Raw genomic sequence first — 21,780 nt, 5'->3', positions numbered from 1 at the left:
TTATACTCCAATAATGGTGTTTAAAAAAAAAAAGACATCTAGGAGCTCTATCGTATCAAGTCTAGTGTTTAATCTCTGCTCTCATCCATTCCGTATCAACAGTTTTAACTCAGTTGATCACCACCCCCTTGTTGAGATTCCTTTTTCCCTTAGCTCAGATCAGTGCACTCTCCTGCAAGTTTTCCTTCTTGTTTATCATCCTTCACTCTCGGTTTTCTGCTGACCCACCTCCTCCGCCAACCTCAATAAGCTAGAGTTCCCAGAGTGCAAGCTGCAGACCTCTGCTCAATACTCACTGCCCAGATGATCTCAACCCACCTCTGGACTCTGAAATTTTGAATACTATCCATGTGGCCTGTCACCAGCGGCCCTCAAAACAAACAAGAGACTTTGCTCTTAACTCAGGCTTCTTCACTGCAATAAATGGTTTTCTCTCTTATTGAATTGTTCCAGCCCCAAACCTAGGCATCATCTTTATTTTTTCTGTTTACTCTGTTTACTTATAATCAATCAATCAACTAATTACTGTTGGTTCAACCGTCAAAACATCCCGAATGATAAATGATTTCTGCAATAATCATTTCTCTACTAAGGAGGCAGTCTTTTTGGAATTAAGAATACCACATCGCTCTTTTGATCTAAATTCCTCCAATGGCTTCTCTAAACACTTTGGATAAAATCCAAACTCCTCAGCCAGGCCAAAGACGACCTTGGCCCTGCCCACCATGCCCGCTAAGTGCTTATTCCACTCTAGCCACACAGGCTTTCTTGTCATTCCTTGAACCTCTGACAAGTAGCTCCTGCTCCATGGCCTTTGCATTTGCTGTTCCCTCTGCCTAGAATTTCTTCCCTGAGGCTTCCTCATGAGTTGCTCTTTCATGTCACTCAGTTCTCTGTTCAAATATCATGTCCTCAGAAAAGCTCTCCTGAACTGTTCTGTGAAGAACAGGCTTCTCTAGTTACCTTCAGACTCCTGCCTTATTTAAAAAAAAAAAAAAAAATCTTATATACATTTGAAGTTATATTACATGTTTATTTGTTAACTTGTTTGTTTGCCAACCCCATTATGAAGATAAGATCCATGAGTACTGGAACTTCATCAGCCTAGCGTGCTGCAGTGTATTCCATGCCTGGAACATAGTGTGTGCTCAATAAATATTACTAAATATAAGAAGAGCTAACATTAACTAAGTACTACAAATGAGCAAATGACCACTGCTCTGTGATTTGCCTCTATTAACTAATTTAATCTCCCCAATAAGTCCATGAGATACTTATGGTGGTAATATCACAAAAGCCATAGTTACGGAATCATTCTTCATTTGGACTATAGGCTCTTTTCTTTAAAACACAATGACTATAAAAAGAACAACTCAGAAGTATTAATGGACGAGAAACTGTCTTGTGAGAAACTGACCAGGAGATATAAATTCCTACACAATCGAAATAATGGCTCATATATGAGGACTAGTGGTGGTCTGGTAACAACCAGTGAGGTGAGAGAACAATCCAGTATTTATTAAGTATAAGGAAATATAGCCAGGAATAACAAACAAATTAAAAAAGGGTAATTGTACTGCTTTCATTAAACCCCCTCCAAACTTATAAAAGCAGTATTATCTGTAAAACAAGATTCAATAAAACAAGAAGATGGCTAACTATAATATCTTGTCCTTAAACACATATTAGGATACACTTTAACACACTTTATTGTAGAGAATTTATAAAAATTTTACCTGAAACTGTGTCAATACAGTTAAAAAAATTTTTTTTAGAGCACATAGTGTTTCTATACATTATTATATAGAGAAAAAGTCTGGCATGTTAGTTAACCTAAAGGGCTGTGTATCTCTCAGCACCAAGGAGTATTTCTATGGTTATTTTTTTTTAATTGCATGTTTCCAAAACAATGTAATGCTGAAGGACTCTGCTTATACCAATAGGGGGTTGGGAAGGATATTTAATTTTTCTTTTAGGATGTTTAATTTTTCTTTTGCTTTATTACACAGAAAATGATATTGAAGTAGATTTAGTTGGCTTTAAGTATTGGGAATGGTCACACTTATTTATCTACTTGGCTGCTTTGTTAAAATACAAGGCAATGTTTTGGCATGATTTCTATTGGGAAGATATTTAGGACAGGAACCATGAACCTTTTGGAATACTTCTAACCACCGTTATTAATTGAGGAGTGAGCTAGCATTGATTTCTGAACTGCTCCACCTGCTGGACCAATGAAACCCTAACAATAATTTTAGAGTACTTAAATTTTATCGGGATGAAATTAGAAACATTCTGAGCAGAAACCAATTTCTAGCATATGAAAATTATATTTTAAAATGCTTTATCCACTATTAACGTTTTTATTTTCCACTTATTTTTATAGTCTAAACAATGCTCTGCTTATTCAAAGTAGAATGAAGTGACAAATGGTTAGAATTTAGGGAAGAGATTTTACTCCCACAAAGATAATAATCTTCAAACTTATTTTCATTACATTTTTATTTCCCCAATGTGATTGCATGGGTACTGACAATTCTAAATAGTTATGGTATCATTAAGTTAAGCAGAGAGTTACTACCAATGACAAACAAAAATATATCCAAAACCAAATTAACAATGATTTACTTTGCCAAGTGATTCATGATAGGGTTCCCTGAAAAGCAGACGACCCTGGAGTTTTACAAATATGACTTAATTTATATGAAACCACTCAAGATTTTATTTGTAGTTTTAAAATGTCTAAATGGAGTCTCCTTTTGCAAATGCTTTTAACGTGACCCCCAGGAGTCTGGTGATCCAATCCTGCCCGTAGGCCAGGCTGGTGACTCTGACTTTTGAGGACAGCATCAGCAACACTCCTGCCTTGAATGCCATAAGCAGGACTGAACACTTCCCGTGCAGAGGCAGAAATATATGAAGCAGCAACAGCAGAAGAGACAGATAGACTCGACACAAGCCTACTCCTTTGTTTTTATTAGGTTCTTTGGCCTCTAGGACAAATCTCCTTAAAAGATACAGGTCTATCTATTATTTCCTTGGTATTCCCCCAGGAGCACTGAGTAGTGGATAGAACACTTAGCAAATCTTATAACTTAGGCTGAGAAGGTTAATGGTATATCCTTTTTATATACCATGTTTTGTAAGTTTTATTTAAATAAAAGGGCAAAATAAGATGCAAGAAGAGGAAAAAGAAAAGTACAAAATAGCAAAGGGGAAAAAAAAAGAGAAGAGCATTTAAAAGGTTGCTGCGGGATATGAATTCTAATTTCAACTCTGCCCTTTGGGAGCTGAGTTTCTGTATTATTTTTCCATACCGGTTTGTGTCATCTTGGGCAAAACTGGGTCTTTGTTTTTTGAAAAAATGAGAAAGTTAAACTAGGTAATAATGAAAGAAATATTAAGGATAGTCACACTTTGGTATCTAAACTTATTTCTTAATTAACAACCCTATTTAATCACCAACATTTAGAATCCCAGTAATTGACAGTTATTCTGTGGGACAGTTTAGGAAGCCAAAAGTAATTTTTTAAAAAGTATCAAAAATTTAAAACAGGACAAATTTCAGGTAATATTAAAAATACATTTTATGCTCATGAGAACACAATTAGCTTAAAAATCTTTAGAGAAATCTACTAAATCACAACAGATCTGAGAATGAAGGTTTTCACCAGGAAAATATTTCACTTTTCTCTGTGCTAAGAAAAGCTTGTAAGTGCAGAAAGCTAGGAAGAAACTAGGAAATAATGGAGAATAGGGAAGGTCTCAAGGGAAAGAGACCAAGAGAAGTAGAAAGATACTTTTTTTTCGAGACATTTGCCATCTGTGCCTCTCCAAAAGATGCCAAGCAGCTCCCCAGACTAAGGGTTAGGAAGCTCTTTCTCATGAACCCTGGAAGATATCCCATTAGGTTTCCTCAGTAGGATGATAAAGAGTAGCAGATGGGATCCTGCAATTGTCACGAGGTTATTTGGAAATGGAAGGCCATGAGGATGGTGATGTTCACCGTTACTCGGTTAACCTTTCCTTCCTTTCATTTTTCCTTTAATGAACTCTTTAATTTTACATGTGGGGTCCCCTACCAACGGTATTCGTATCTGGCTTGTCCTTTTTATTTACTCCATTTAAAATTTCTCTCTTAAAAAAACCTCTTGCTTATTTTTCCAAGCCTATGTTTAAGAAAGATACGTTTGTAATTTTCAACCAAGAGATTTGTGGTTGTGTCCCAAAGAGGATAAAATTCAAGCATTAAAAATGCTATATCACTGAAAATGTCGTCTATATGGGCAGAGCAAAGAAAGAACCAGTATGCTTTTAAATAAAGCAGTGCAGAGAACTATTGAACCTGGAAATAGATAAATAAATAAATAAACAAACAAATTTATTTATTTATTTATTTATGGCTGCGTTGGGTCTTTGTTGCTGCGCGTGGGCTTTCTCTAGTTGCGGCGAGCGGGGGCTACTCTTCGTTGCGGTGCACAGGCTTTTCGTTTGCCGTGGCTTCTCTTGTTGCGGAGCACGGGCTCTAGGTGCGCGGGTGAGCTCAGCAGTTGTGGCTCGTGATCTCTAGAGCGCAGGTTCATTAGTTGTGGTGCACGGGCTTAGTTGCTCCGCGGCATGTGGGATCTTCCTGGACCAGGGATTGAACCTGTGTTCCCTGAATTGGCAGGCGGATTCTTAACCACTGTGCCACCAGGGAAGTCCCCAGAAATTTATTAATATATAAAAATCTAAATTTTTATGGTACTTTTCTAAATTTGGAATGGTTCTATTTTATGTTAACAAATGAAACCCATACTTTTAGTCAATATCGAAGGTTTTGTGGAAAAATAAGAATTTCACAACTTTTCAAATTGGATATTTGATATATAAACTCATGTTTCTGTGTAGTCACAAGAACCTTATCAACTGAGTATATTTTCTTAAAAAATCTATTGAAAATTTACAATGTTGTGTTAGTTTCAGGTGCACAGCAAAGTGATTCAGTTATAGATATACAGATATTCATTCTTTTTTAGATTCTTTTCTCATATAGGTTATCCCAGAATATTGAGTGGAGTTCCCTGTGTTCCTTGTTGGTTATCTATCTCATATATAGTAGTGTGTGTATGTTCATCCCAAGCTCCTGATTTATCCCCATCCCGCCACCATGTTTCCCCTGTGGTATCCATAAGCTTGTTTTTGATATCTGTAAGTCTGTTTCTGTTTTGTAAATAAGTTCATTTGTTTCATTTAGAGACAAAATACATTTGGGGCATATTTTGCTTTCTTTCAAAGCTATTAATACTATGGTAAGCATATTATGAAAAATTCATTCAAATAAATTTCCCCAACTTTGAAATCTTTTTATTTCTATTACTCTTAGACTACCTTCTAAAAGTCCACTGAACATATCAAATCATAATCCTTGTTTGTCACGATGACCGGCACCTTCTACTTGAGACTTGGCTTTCAGTGCCAACATCATTAAGAGATTCTTCAAATTACTTTTTAAATATCCTTTTCCCTCAGGATTTTCACTTACATCTAATTAGACTACTTACTCCATGCCATGTAATCCCTGTTGCCAAAACTGCTAAATGCTTCAATAAGTAGGAGGAGGGCATCAATGGAGCAAGACAGATGTAATGTCACTGGTTAACAATAGAAGTGTGAAGCAGCTGCCTTAATTATGAAGCTTATTAATTCATGGTGTTGAAAAAAAAACTTGGCAAGAGTTCTTATAAAATATCTAACCTTTTCAAATAGCATGATATTGCTTAAAACTTAAAATCTATGTTTTCCATAAGGAAGGTTGAAATAACTATTTTGCCAGTAATTAACATATGTATTTAAAACCTGTAATTCTAAGTCACAAGGTCACACATAATTTTAAAAGCAACTCTGCTTCTTAACTGACTTTTAAAAAGTATATACCATTACATTTCAATACTTTAAAAATTTTTTCCATTTGGAATTAAATCATAGGATAAGGATAAATATGTCTAGGAGAGGAAGTAAGGAATAGGGAAGAGAGTTCTCAAGAGCTACTTCGTATGGAACCTGGGAAAACTTAAATAACCTCATCAAACCTCAGTTTCATTTTCTATATATTAACATTTACCATGAAGTGTTGTTTGAGGATTATAAATAATGTATATTAAGTGCCTGGCATGTAGTAGGTGCTCCATAAAAGGTAGTTATTATTATTTTTTAATGAATATATTGAAAAGACTAGATTTAAATAAATGGGTTGCTGTCATAGAATAACTGAAGAGAAATAGTTTTAATACAATCTTCAGTCTTACACCTAGAATAGAGTACTTTACTATCATTTAAAGACAATAACATCTAAAAATGTAAGCCAGAAACAGCTCAGTTTCTTAAGAAGAAGATGAGTAAGTGAAAACGGAAATCTCAAAAGAGGTGTTAGCAGAGAAAAAAAAAATTAGTGGAAGTGTGTTTTCTTTTTTGGTGTTGACTGAAATAAAGATTTACATATAATGGAGTAATAATCAACAGGAATTAGTTCCTGGAAGTATAATAGACTGTCACATTTAGAAAATCAAATAACACCCCCCCACTCCCTATATTCTGAAGGATAAAAAATGTTCCAAGTATCATCTGAAAAAAAAAAATGGTTCTGATGAACCTAGGGGCAGGACAGGAATAAAGACGCAGAAGTAGAGAATGGACTTGAGGACACGGGGAGGGGAAAGGGTAAGCTGGGACGAAGTGAGAGAGTGGCATGGACATATATATACACACTACCAAATGTAAAACAGATAGCTAGTGGGAAGCAGCCACATAGCACAGGGAGATCAGCTCGGTGCTTTGTGACCACCTAGAGACGTGGGATAGGGAGGGTGGGAGGGAGGGAGACGCAAGAGGGAGGGGATATGGGGATATATGTATACATATAGCTGATTCACTTTGTTATACAGCAGAAACTAACACAACGTTCTAAAGCAATTATATTCCAATAGAGATGTTAAAAAAAAATATTCCAAGTATCTAGTGGACCAAGAGAAAAATACCATACAGATGACACACTTTCATCTAATCCTCATTCCTGTCTCCTTGGTCTGTAACAGAATGATCAGCATCTACCACACCAAATATGACACGCACAATTCATTAGTAGTTTTATCATTCATAAATTCTTTCTAGCCCTTTTTGAATCTATATATTTTTGGCCTACATTATATTCATCAAGTGAAGTAATAAATTCTCTGAGTTTATTACTTGCAGGATCAGATGGAACTTCCTATTAATTAAAAAGGTTACTTGTGTTCATGATCTAAAGAGGGCCTCCATTCATAAGGTTCATGATTTTAATATCTGTTACCTGATTCATATCCTCTGCCTCTGCAGACTGCAATGCCCCAATCACATACCTCCCATCATTTGAGCGGCTCCCTTGGGCCCATTCAAACTTTCTCCATGATGTTCTTTTGATGTGGGGTCAGCAGAAATGTATATAGCAAACCTCGTGCACAGGGAAGACTAACACGAAGGAAGAATACTATATCCTGTTTTGTTTTTAGAGACTCTTTTTGATGGTGGGCAACATTCTATGATTCTTGGAGCGTCACACTGTGCTGATGACCTCAGTAAGGAGCAACACCCAAGTCTTTCATAGTTTATTACCATGGCCCATAGATTATCTGTGCATTAACACAGACACACACACACACTCACACACACACACAGTTTGCCACTAATGTTCACTATTCTATCTCATGTCCCTAGAATGAGCCTTACACATTGTAGGCACAAAGTAAATATTTTTTGGATGAATCAATATATGGTCTGTGGGTAGAAATGTGACCGATGGAATTTAATATGGACACATGCAGAATAACATATCAAGGATAAAACATCTAAATTATACATACTTCATCATATGTTTAAGATATTTCTTAAGACAACTCCATTTAGCTTAGCTCCTTACTATTTGGAAGAGTTTAGTTTTCATCTTTATATTAAACTCAGAAATTTCCTGTTGCCTCCATCCTTTGTCAAAAGGGTGATACTGTCAATATAGTAAATACTATTCTGCAAAATACCAGGCTGACCCCAACAAGCCTACTGACAGAGGAAAAGAACAAAAAGGATAGAATTCAAAAATTAGGGTATACATGTACCTAATGTATGGAATTTTTTTTTAACCAAACCTGACAACCTTCTGCTACGGAACACTGTGGAAGAGGGAAGCCTGAAGGGCCAAAAAACACCGTGAAAGGAAGCATACCATGAAATGACCTGATTATATGACTTTCTCTTTTTAGTTTTGAAAGAAAAACTAAAGGCAATAAAATTGTATCCCTACTTAAAAGTTTATGTATTTTTAAATGCTTGATGAAAGTCAATGAATATTTTAATATTCCTTTTTTCATTCTGTGGTTACCTTCTAGTTTGTTTTCTCTGTGCCAACAATAATCACACTGCAACATATTCAGAACACCTACAATAAAAATCTTAATGAACATAATTTCTACACTATCACTAATACCAAAGACAACAAATACCAAAAGTTAAATACAATATGTAGCCTAAGAAATAATGAGAAAACTTTATTCACTGCCAAAATTAAGTTGATGAAATATTATAGTGAATTCAAAATAATACTCAAGAGATTAGAAGCTTTTCAGTTGTGATGTTTTCGGGAATACTAAAAATTCCTCTTAAAAATAATTAATAAATTATAAAAATAAAAAAGTTTGAAAATGACTTCAGAAACATCAGTCACTGTATCTTAGTAAAAGGAGATGCTGATAGTAAATAAGTTATAATACTGCATTGTTCGAAAACATAATGTGACATTATTCAACATTATAGAAACAAAAGCAATGGTAGTGGAACGAGGTCTTTCACACACACTGCTTTTCTTTGCCCTGTTGTGCTGTCATCCTCTTCTCTATAGCTCCTGCTTGACCAGTTGTATCTCCTTGTTTCAAAACCACAAGGAGATTAATATGCAGTTTTGGAGGTTAGAGCAGAGAAGATAATGAAGCTATGTGAGTCATTTAGGACTCTCTGGTGTGATCACAAAATAATATTTAAAAACACTTTTCAGTGAAAGAATGATTTCTAGAAGTTGTACTATAATTACTTCAAACACAATCCCGCTTTATTATTTAATGCTTCTCTGTTAGTGACACATATGTTCTCTAGTACATAGAGAATAATTTCTAGATTAGAAATTAGCAAAACCGTGGTACCTGCAGATCTCCTTATCCATATGAGTCCTATACTTCTAATGTCCCAGTGTCCTCCCTCAAAAAGAGGTCTCACTTAGATATTACAGACTTAGACACTACCTAGCAAAAGCTGAGAGTCTCATGGACTAGACACCATAGGATGAAGAGATTATATCATTGTTGCTGTAGCAATCATTAAGGGAGTATGCAGAACAGTATCTATGTGAATATACTGTAGTTTACCTTCTGTGTATCTGCAGACGAGTCGTTCTGTTTATTATTCACAAAAGAGTTGACTTTATTTTAGTAAAGATATACCGTTAGATCAGTATTAACTGGTTTTAGGCAGTGTGATGCTGGAAAGAAACAGGCTGCTGAAAGGATGTGAACAGACCTCTTGCTCTATCAGTGCCTTCTTATGGAAAAGACTGAAGAGAAAAATGATTGAATTCCCTTGGTACTATATACATTTGGGTTTTTTTTTTAGTAGGGTGGAATAGGCATATGGTTTTCACAAACTTTTACGAACAATGTGCATCTAGTCTAGACGTACTTTGAACCTCCCAACTCGGTATTTTCCAGCTCACTCTGTGTGTGTGTGTGTGTGTGTGTGTGTGTGTGTGAGAGAGAGAGACAGAGAGACAGAGAGAGAGAGAGAGAGAGAGAGAGAGAGAGAGAGGGAGGGGCATGAGAGGCAGCACAGTGCGGTGTGGTTAAGAGCGCATACTAAGGTGCTAGACTGCAAACTACTCACTTGATGTGCAACCTTGGACGAGTTGGTTACTCTTTAAAATAGGAATAATAATGGGATGTTATCAATATCAAATGAGTGGCTTTGTTGGGATTAAATGAGTTTATCAATGTAAAGTTCCTAGAATAGTGCCTGTCACATGAAAAGTGCTCAAAGGTATTAGCTGTTATTATGTGTTCCCAAGTACTTTAAAATACTAAATTAGGTAAATATATCAAGGTAGGTAAATATGAAAGAAACATTATATTCTTAAATCTAACAGATACTAGTTTAAGATGCTTGCTGAAATTAACTAACCGTTATCTTACTGTCTTCCCCCCAGAAAAATCCTGTTTTTATGAATATCTGCCTAGGAAATGATAAAAACCTCATTCTTAGAAATCTAAAAGAGATTCTTAATTTTTAAAAAATATTCTTACCTCAGAAATGAATTGTTAATTTGACAGCAAAATCATTTTCTTGAAAGCTGCCTCATATACTTTAATCCTCTACTCATTTCCATAGAGCAAACAATAGAAAACTGATTTATACAGGATCCATCCACCCATCCATCAATTCATGAACAAATATTTTCTGACTCATTACAATGTATTTGGCCCTACGCCATACACAAAATCTCTACACTAGTTTCTCAAAGGGAAAACACTGAAAAATTGGAAAACTGTGAATGGGATACTGATGTCTATTGAGAATGATAAAGCAATAGGAGAGGTAGGAAAAAAACTAATAAGTAAGTGAACTACAGCAGAATCAGTGAATTTATAAGAGAAGGACCTTAAAGACATTATAGCCCAATGGGTCTTAACTTTTTTAAAAAGTACCAACACACCTGAGGGGTAAAATAAAATACAGTATTTACTTATAACATATATCCTGATTAATGTGCCCACAAAGTTTTATGGTAAATTATTACACTTAAAGTCAACAACAACAACAAAATAATGCATATATAATATGCAGGAAGGAAGTGGAGAAGATACTCCTAATAGTAATGTTAACTTCAATATTAAATTTAGCTCTTAGCTTCTCGGCAAAAAAGCAAAATGAACATAGTATAGTTTTTTACCATGTGATAAATCTAATTGTATATTTTTTTTGGAAGGGGGAATGGGAGGAGTTAACTTTTCTGGCATTAATTCTAAGAGAACTTAATCAAGTGGATCCTTATGTTAAGAAACATCAGCAACATCATAGTTCCAACAAGAATTACCCAAAAAAAGCAATAAGAAAAGCTTTCAACTATAATTCAGAGAGGTTATTACACTGAAGGCTAGGGAGATCACCTGGCTGCTGAGGAGAGCCCAGTTTATACCTATTATCCTGGCTTAAATATCAATAGTGCCCCATTCCATTCTCAGACTGACCCAAGTTTGGATGATAAATTACACGGTCATCTTATCTATGGGGAATTTAGTCCAGATTTACTTTGTAGTGATCGTGTTTGACAGAAGAAAGAACTTCATAAACAGTTTCTGCCAAATTTCAAGAGGAACTAGATGGCAACAAATTAAGACCCAAATTAAAAGTGAAGGTATGAAATATATAAAATATAATCTTTTTGTATTAAAAACAGTGCAATAATATCATGAAACTCACACTCAGAATTGAAAGCAATTCTTCAGTACCACATTCAGGTTTCAAACGCTCCTTGAACATTTTAACTGTTTGGTGCTTTAAATAGTAATAAGAGGCAATCCGGCCATATGTCAGTGGTTCAATGCTCCGATTATCCTGTTTGAAAAGAAATATAAAATAACATAAATAAAAAGTACAATAGAAGTGTATATATTCATAAAATTAATAATTCATACTGTAGGTTGCTGTTCCAACTGTTTCATTACAATTTTTGGTTATCATTAGAAGCAAAAGCTCTGTTGTTAAAAAGCTGGGCCATCTTTTCAATTGGAATGTATATGACCGAGTCGTACCTCTCCCACCTCAATACAGTAGGAATGTTCCAATTCAACCAGGGACTTCTCAACCAGATTGGACAGAAACTTGTTCACAGAATCATGGCTCACATCACTCAAATTGTAGTAGCTAGAAAACAAGCAAGGTCATTATTTGTTTCAAAATATTTCCTATTAAAACCATCACTTCAATTTCACCTCGTTCTTTTCAGAATTTCAAAAAAAAAATTCCATTTATAGCAAATCAAAGGAATAAAGCAATTGCAATTACCATTTCCATTTTACAGATCAAAATCCCCATACTAAGGTTTATTGACACTGATGAACAATGGCAATATGTTAAAAATATGTAAGATAAGCAGATAAAATTCAGCAGCACATTAAAAAGATACTAATTTTCCAGTGTTAAAACTTACATTATTTCAGTTTACACATCTACAGCAAACTAAACTTATATACTAGATTTAGAAAAGGTGAGAAGCATATTATATATAAATATATAATTCCCTTTTTTATGTAAAAACTCATCCTCAGTAACAATAAAAAACTCAAAGAACAATTGATTTGGGTGGCAGATGAGTTCTTTTAGGAAATTTAGTCAATTGTTCCCCTAATGCTTAAGGAGTAAATATTCTAAAGATTAGAAGGAACATCATCAGGCTAACAAAATAAGCATTGTAAGTAAGCTTACCTATACAGAAAACACATAGGTTCAGCTCTATATATCTTCTGAGTAAAAAACCTAAGGACATGCAATTCACCTGAATGCTCCTCCCTGTAACTCCAAGAGATTTTTGGCAAATCCCTAAGATCACTAGGAATCCGTGTCTGGGAAAAGATCCAAGAGGTGAGGGACTGCCTCCACAGTCATGGCAGACTGCTAATTCCTGTTGTGTGAACCCTGCCCACTAGTCAGCATGGAGAATTTACATGCCCTACCTCTACCCAAGTCAAGGAGCAGGAGTGGAAAGTGGCCTCAGAGAACAGACTCTCATCACCGAAACCCAGCACGAGGGTTTTATATCTATACAGGACTAGGAAGGGGGTGGTCACAGCCTGAGGAAGAAAGTGTTAACAATCTCAGATGGGAGAGGTCTAAAGGCCTCCCAAGCATGGTGATTTTTTTTTTTTTTTCCTTCTTTCTTCCAAGGGAAAGATTTGGGGTCAATACTATAAAAATTTATTTAAAAACAGAAAAAGCAGGACTTAAATCATGGCAGGATATATTTTCACTAGAAAGAGAAGTTAGCCCAAAAGTCTAGGTACAACCAAATATACGAGTTTCCACTGAGTATGGATTAATAATAGATTATTTATTTGGGAATATAACTGTAAATCATAGTTATATGCTGAGGATTTTAATTCTCATAAAAGAGAATTAGTTACTTTAAATTTTAGTCTGTAGAGAAATTATTGCCCTTCCTGGAAAAGTTCTTTTCATAAACCAAAATAGAGCAATATTTATCAATGAACAGACAAATATTAGACAGATCAGTGCTGTTGTTACTTTAAACAAAATGCACAGACTTTTATCAACCAGGCATATGTGAAGGTGAAAAACCAGCATTATTAACCATTAGAAGATATTTCCTTTATCCTGAATTGTGACTGAGAAGGAGTATATAGTTAGAATAATTTATTCTGCATTAGGGGTGAAAATAAAAATTCTGAACATTCAAGCCTCCATAAAAGAGACAGATCCCCAAAGCTGTTTCAAATTATTAACAATATTTTTTTGTCTTTCATTTTTTTCCCCCAACAAATGAAATGTATCAGCCAAACTTTCTGCAACGTAAGTGCTTACTTTATATTTCACATTCTTTTGGCTTGCTAAGCCTATAAATTTTCCAACACGATTTTCAGCTGTCTGGACTAATATATGGTTGATAAAGTTATATCTAAATGGAAAAAAAACAGTGAAAATGTGCCCAGGACACTGAATAAGTAGTACTATTTGCAGAGCAAGAATCAAGCTATTCTTTATGCAATTAAAATTACAGAAGGAAGACATTACGAAAATAATATTACAGTGAAAAACAAAAAGTTATGATTCCATTTTTATCTATAAATTTCTTAGGCCATTTGAAAACAAAAAATCTCATGGTTGCCGCTATGGCTCACCACAAGCCATTCCCATATAAATATAACTGGAATGCCAACACTACCATATTATGCTTAACTGAATAATTTGGTACACTTACAAATAATACTTAAAACCATTAATGATAAAAACTTTTCTCCAAAAATTATAGGTTCTTTTTTTTAATAATTATTTTACTCACTGTTTTACGTATTTACAAGATATATTTTGATGGGCTAATATCCCTTCTGAAGTTTGTTCATTTACATCTATTGGAAAAATTTTTAGACTACTTTGTGGCTTTTATCCAGAGAAAGTACAGTCAGGGTAAATATTTTTTAAACATTTACAGTGAGTTGTAAAAAAGAAAAAAAAAATCAAGTAAAATTATGGCTCTGAGACTGCAACAAATTCTCTGATGACTACACTAAAATATCATAATCTAACTTGCTAAAAATTAATGCATTTTTTGAGCAGGATAACTTTAAAAACTTCCATTGATTATTTCTTAATACAGTTGTTCTTTTCCAATATGCTCACCAACATTCTTACTGACTTGCATATGAGAAATGAAAAACTCAATTTAAGTAATCGAATTGACATTCAATTTATTCAATATCAAAACTTTTATCCTTATTACACCTGGGGGGGGGGTAATCTAGAATTTTAAAAATCCCTAAAATTGTTTTCTTCAGATATTCTGGCATATGTGATAACTTTATTTATTTTTTAGAAGCGACAACTTTAAAAATAGAGAGGGCTAGTTAAAATATTACATTCTTGAATATAATAGTAAAATCTCAATCATTAAAAAACTTTTCTCCTATGCAGCCAACACAAATACTAAAATGCATCTATTTTTGTTAGTGGTATGACTTCACTGATTTATACCAAATATTATTCTTTGTTAATATCTGAACTGAGATTCTAAGGTTACATAAATATTTTCAAATCCTTAAGAAAGTATACTGCTACATCTTAATTAGATGTATAGTTTACAAGACACTATAAAGTAATAAAACTAAGTGTAAATGGAATTATTTTTTAGGTCCCATAAAATTTTGAGAGAGAATATATTCTAACACTTTTTTTGTGAATAAAGAATGGAGTTTATATTTACATGATCTTCATTAGTAGCATTATATGGCCTTCGCTTCTAACATGTAAACTTTTCAGTCACTGTGCAATTTCTAGCCTAAATAATTATAAGCATTTAGCTTATACATATCATTTAATTTCAATAATCACTTTACTAACCTGAAAAAAGCATGCAACTGCTAAGTAAAAAGGTCTGTTTTCATGTTGCATTCTCCACAGTAGAAAATTTATAATTTACTGGTTATTAAAACAGAAATATTATACAACTGTTTAATTATGGATAAAGGATACAATGTAGTTTCACACTCACTGCATTGAATCGTCAAGTCATTATCTTCTCTTTGCCATAAACAGACAGCCTACCTTTTTGTCAGCATGCTATTTCATTTATTTCACAGAGAAACCCAGTTTCACAATAATTGACTTGTCAGAGGCTCTAATTTATGAGGCTGAGCTCTGTAAGATTTCTCTATATTGGATTCAACCTGCACACAAGCAGGGTTGAATATTTACAATGCTGTTAACAGGTGCTGAGTTGTTTAATGATTCTAATAGCCAGAAGCATACTGAGAAAGCCAGCGGGATCACAATTACAGGCTGTTTGAACACAACAATTACTAGTCCCCTGAGAGGTGTGAAAGTCAAAGGCAGTTTGATACTGACAGCATCTAGCACATGGGCTAGACAAGCTAACTTCTATTAGCAGTCCATTGGGAAGAAATTATAAACAAACCTCTCCCTATCATAAAATTTTACAAAGTTCATTAAATTTAAACAGTCAAAAAGTAAAACAACTTCTAAAAAATTATCTTTAAAAGATCTTATCAAAGGACAAACAAGAATACCACACATGAAACTTCAAGTTATCTTTTTCCAATGTTAATAAGGACACAATTTCACCAGCTGAAAATGAAAGAGATTTTATTGTAATGTAAAACATAGATAAAGTTACACCAAACAGTTTGGATTTAATGTGAATAGTGGCAGCTATTTCCTGTTTGGTTTATGTAAACCTGGCCAGAGACCTCGCTGGGAAATTTTTCATCAGTATTGAAATGCTGCTGCTATAACTGTCAGTACTGGGAAGTCATTTGTTACAGCACCATGTTTTTTTATGTTCAGATTATGCAGCAGTAATAATGACACAAATAATGAAAGTGGTTGCAGGGACAGCTGAAACTACCACAACATTTTTTTGCCCTAGAATTATTTAGAAGCTTTCTCAGGGGAAAACAGAGAGTAAAATTGAACATACAAATTGAATCCAGAACTCAATTTGAAATATATTAGATTTCATGATGCACCAATACATGTGTTTATATATATTTGAATGAACTAATGTATATATGTATGTGTGTCTACATATATATTTACACATATAAATATGTATCTTTATAAGCATATATATATTTGCATATACATGCATATCAAAAACTTAAGGATATACACAGACATACAGAGAACAACCAGGAACTGAAATCTTTCTCAACATTAATTTTATTTTTGGTGGTGGCGTTGGGGGGACACTTTACAGTAATATGATTAAATGAAGGGGGTTGGAGAATTGGGTCATATTTATTTACCTATATGTGACTGTATTTTGAGAGTGGTCTTTGCCCTTTCTATTTTAAATAAACTTCAGTTTTTTCCTTGTTACACATACATGCATGCACATATGTGTGTATACAAGCCCCTCCCACCCAAAGAAAAGTCAAATCTCAATTTATGGCACTGAATGACAGGAAGCATGAAGTATATATTAAAACTACATATAACACAAGCTCTTCATTTGAGACAATGATTTTAGGTTTCTTAAAACTTTTACTAGATCTACAAATAAGTAGAAAAAGTGTACCAATTTCCTGTGCCTTTCTTTGCTTCTAGCTTTGTGTATAGGTGATTTTAACACAGACAATAATAAAAAGATATAAGGGCCAATCAGAAAGAAAACTGCAGGGCATGCTATAGCAGACTAAGTAAAATATGTAACTTGTTAAACTTTATTTAGGCACGTTTTCCCATTTTTATCCAGATGTAAAGGTATAGATATTAAAAATGACAGTTTTTTTTTTTTTGCATCAAATGAACAAAAGTATTACACATTCAGAACTAGTATGGTATGGTTTCCAAAGAGAACACATTTTCCATCACAGCACTGAAAAGAGATCTGGATAGAAAGTATGGATATTTGAATTCTGGACCTGATAATGGGCCCAGGGATGAAGAATGTGGCCTCTGGAACTAGAATGCCTGGATTCTATCAGTAGTTCTGCCTCTGTCACTCAGACCTGCCTGATTGTAGGCAAGCTGCTTAATCTCCCTGTGCTTCAGTTTCTTCATTTATAAAATGGGGGTCATAACAGTACTAAATGAGTTAGGCTCCTGAAACAGCATCTCAAATACCGTAGACACAATAACAAATAATATTAGTGTAGTTTTTGTTTCCCATTTTATTAACTTCAATTTTTATTTTTATATATTCTTCTTGTATTTGTTTTTGCTAATGTGCTTCTAGTTTCTCGAGATGGATATTTAATTATTTTCAAGCGTTCACGCTTTCCTGTAGGTGCCCTAAAGATACGAACGTTCCTTGGAACTCTGCATTGATTAAAATTCATAGGTTTTGTTCTAAAACATTTTTATTTTTGTATAGTTCTAGCCTATACCTATTTAAAAAAAAAATTTCATCTTTCACTAGAATAAAAGTAGTTAAATGCCAAGCAGTTAGATTTTTTTGCCATCCTTTCTCTTGTTTATTTCTGGTTTTATTGCATTACACTGTGAGAATGTAGCCTTATGATCTCTACATTCTGAAATACAGTGAGTTGCTCTTTGTAGTCTAGTACATGGTATATTTTTATAACTAAAATTCCATTAGTATTTTTAAGTATGGCATATTCTTTTTTGGGGGTACTACGAACACATACACATATTCAAGGATATTGTTATTCAAATCTTTTATTTTATGAAATACTTTATATCTCTTTGACATGCTGATTTTTGAGGGATGTGTGTTAAAGTCTTTCAACATGACTAAAATTTGGTTAACATCTTAGATTTCTATTGGTTTTGCTTTATATATTTTGATGCTATATTTCTAGTTATCTAAAAATTTATAATCTACTATAACTTTTAGTGATTGTACTTGTTATCAATATAACCATTCTTCATTGTCCTTTTTAATCTTTATTGCCTTGAATTTCATTTTGTCTGATTTTAATTCTGTAGCTATTGGTTTCTCTTTGGTACTCTCCTTCAGGTCTTCTTTCAATGCCCAGTTTTCTACTTTTCGATATCATTTTGATTTGATATGTTGCTTATAAATCATTTTTAGTGGGATTTAAAAATATAAATCTGAGAATTTCTGTCTTTCAATAGGGAAGTTTAAATTATTTATAACATTTATGATTATAATTGGCCTTTTTAACGGTATGAATAGATCCTGTCAGCCCTCTGATTGAAAACCTACAATGGTTCTCATTTCACCCAGAATAAAAATCAAAGTCCCTACCATGGTGTCTAAGCTACCACATCACCAGTATGACCACTGACCGCCCACATCCCTAGCTTTATCTCCTACTGCTCTCCTCCCCACGCTTATTCCACTTCAGCTACACCTTCTTCTTGTTGCGCCTTCAACACACCAGACGTGCCTGCTTTAGAACTTCTCCCGTTCCCTTGGCCTGAAATGTTGTTTGCTAGATATTCATGTGGTCAACCTTCTTACTTCTTTCAAGTCTTTGTTCAGGTGTCAACACTTATTCTATGTCTACTAAGCACAACTTATCTAGTTCCCGTCTCCAATACATTTAATTTCTGATCAATATTCTCAGACAGTTTGCAAATTAGGCTAGATTGAGGATAGACTGAAAGAAGATTAAGCAGGTAAAGAACTAAGGAAATTAAGGGAGGAGAAAAATTAAAAAGCAAATTTGAGATTTGAAGTCAACATTAGTAGATGCAGAGTGATAACATTAACAAAGGTAAGAAAGTGATATTAGAGTAAAATTTTGATATCTGATTAATTCAGTTTTAGACACGCTGAATTTGAAATGATGGTGGGAAGTCCATGTGGCAACATTCAGAAGGCAGGTGGAGAAATGAGACTGTAACTTGGGATGGGGAACAGCTGGAGTAACTTATTTTGGGTCTTTCACAGACAAGTGATATTTTAAATACAGAAGGGATCTCTAGAGAAGAACTTCCTAATATTATGCACTGAAAAGAGCACAGCATCACTTCTACAGTCTTCTTGCCCCAAAAGGCAGAACTTGAATTCAGGGATGAGAAAACTTCAGACAAACCCAAATTGAAGGATGTTCTACAAAATAATTGGCCAGGGTTCCTCTAAAGTGTCAAGGTTATGATAGACAAAGAAAGACTGAGGAAATGTCACAGATTGAAATGAATTAGGAGGCAGAACAACTAAATGGAATGCAGGATACTATTAAATTGGGTCTTCAGCAGGAAAGGGACATTAGTGGAAATACTGATGAAATGTGAATGAAGCCTGTAGATTACTTAACAGTATTGCATAAATGTAAAGTTCCTGGTTTGGATAACTGTACTATAGTCATATAAGATGTTAACACTTGAGGAAGCTGGATGAAGGGTATGCAGTGCCTGTTTGTACTATTCTTGCAATTAAAAAAAAATCTCAAATTGTTTGAAAATGAAAAGTTAAAAAAATTTTTAATTAAGAAAAGAAGATGCACACACAAAATTCAGTGTATCTGTGGATTCAATAAAGAACTATAATTTGCTAAAGAACTCAATTTGCCTCAGAGAATCATTCCCTTGTTTGCTGATCAGACAAGCTGACAGAAATGATTAGGTCCTAAATCTCTAAACTAGAGTCTTTTTTTTTTTTTGGCTGGGCCATGCAGCTTGTGGGATCTTAGTTCCCTGACCAGGGATTCAACTCGCACTCTTGGCAGTGAAAACGTGCAGTCCTAACCACTGGACCGCCAGAAAATGCCCTAGACTAGAGTCTTTAGGATGGTATAGACCAGTAAAGAAACTGGAAAGGAGTACAAGAATAAGAGCTCACTAATCAACATTAAGTTTTTCATAATTAATACAAAACTTAGAGAGGCTTTAATTCGTGTACTTGATTCCCAACATGACCCTGTGAAGGAAGTAGGCTATTACTCACTTTCTATTAATTGCCTCCATTCTTGTGATATAAGAAAAATGAATATATCTACAGTTATACACCATGATTCTTCTCCCTCCAAAAACATAAAGAGTAGTAATTCACAAAACTTACGTTTTTAAGTTCTGGCTTTATCACAAAGTAGTTATTGGATCCAGGACAAGTCACTTTAAGTTTCCAGCCTCCATTTCTTCAATACCAAACAAGAAGGTTGGACTAGAGTACATGTAAAGTCTATCCCATTGTACGATTCCACAATGGTAATCTGTGATCTGTTTACTATGGAAAATTTGTGGTACTGTAAGACTATCTCATTAATTTTGTAGTCATTTTCCCAAATGAAATTTTGTACCTAATACAGAGGCCTAATACAGTTGTGGAGCTGAGCAAAACATCACCATATTCTCAAACTCCTACCTATGTAAGTGGAAATGTTGGCTGAAGAGAAACAAACTTCTTAAAGTACCAACTAGTAAGATTTAGTAAATTCATTTCATCATTTTAATCATGATCTCTCTGTTCAAGATCTTAACAATGGTTTAATATTTCTTCTTACTCATATCAGGAATGTCCCTCACCTTTGGCCTCCTTCCATTCCCCCTGCATCTGTTAAGGTCCTATGTGTCTTTGCCCTATTGTTAAAAAGCATCTTAACTGGTCTCCCTGCTATAAATATTTCCCCATTCTAGCTCATTCCCTACCACAGTGCTGCAAGTACTGAAACAAAGCCAGTATTTATTAGAAGAAAACAAAAACACTAATTTGAAAAGATACATGCACCCCCATGTTCATTGCAGCATTGTTTACAATAGCCAGAATATGGAAACAACCTAAGTGTCCATGAATGGATGAATGAATAAAGAAATTGTGGTATAGACAAAGAATGGAATATTACTCAGCCATAAAAAAATGTAGGGACTTCCCTGGTGGCACAGTGGTTAAGAATCCACCTGCCAATGCAGGGGACACGGGTTTGAGCCCTGGTCTGGGAAGATCCCACATGCCGCTGAGCAACTAAGCCCGTGCACCTCAACTACTGAGCCTGTGCTCTAGAGCCTGTGAGCCGCAACTGCTGAGCCCGTGTGCTGCAACTACTGAAGCCTGCATGCCTAGAGCCCATGGTCCACAACAAGAGAAGCCACCACAATGAGAAGCCCACGCACCGCAATGAAGAGTAACCCCTGCTCACCGCAACTAGAGAAAGCCTGCGTGCAGCAACGAAGACCCAACGCGGCCAAAAATAAATAAATAAATAAATAAATTTTAAAAATGTAATCATGCCTTGGAAACAACATGGATGGACCGCTAGGATATTATGCTAAGTGAAATAAGTCAAACAGAGAAAGACAAATAGCATATGATTTCTCTTATGCATGGAATCTAAAAACAAAACAAAACAAAATACCAAAGAACAGACTGGTAGTTGCCAGAGGTGGGGGTGGGGGAAGGAGAAATGGGTGAAGGGCTCAAAAGGTACAAAGAAAACAACAATAACAAAAACCTAATTTGGTGTTGCTAAACTATATTTAAAAACTTCCAACCACAGCCAATAGGATCAGATGCAAACCCCTTAGCATGGCATACAGGCCCTTTACTCTCTGGTG

General features: G+C 34.6%; 1 protein-coding gene across 2 annotated transcripts in view; it reads right to left on the bottom strand.

The window, feature by feature from the left end:
- Window positions 1–21,780, bottom strand: part of ASCC3 (activating signal cointegrator 1 complex subunit 3) — a 335,131-nt gene that overhangs the window by 62,429 nt on the left and 250,922 nt on the right. For both annotated transcript variants that reach the window (XM_082475077.1, XM_082475078.1), the window contains 2 exons: window positions 11,862–11,973; window positions 11,530–11,664 (listed from right to left, as the gene is read on the bottom strand). In XM_082475077.1, the coding sequence (XP_082331203.1) occupies window positions 11,530–11,664; window positions 11,862–11,973 (247 nt within the window). The remainder of the gene's footprint in view (window positions 1–11,529; window positions 11,665–11,861; window positions 11,974–21,780) is intronic.

This window comes from Balaenoptera physalus, assembly GCF_965194825.1.
Source record: "Balaenoptera physalus genome assembly, chromosome: 9".
Taxonomy (NCBI): Eukaryota; Metazoa; Chordata; class Mammalia; order Artiodactyla; family Balaenopteridae; genus Balaenoptera; species Balaenoptera physalus.
The sequence above is the reverse complement of the archived record's forward strand: the minus strand, read 5'-3'. Positions and strand labels throughout refer to the sequence as shown.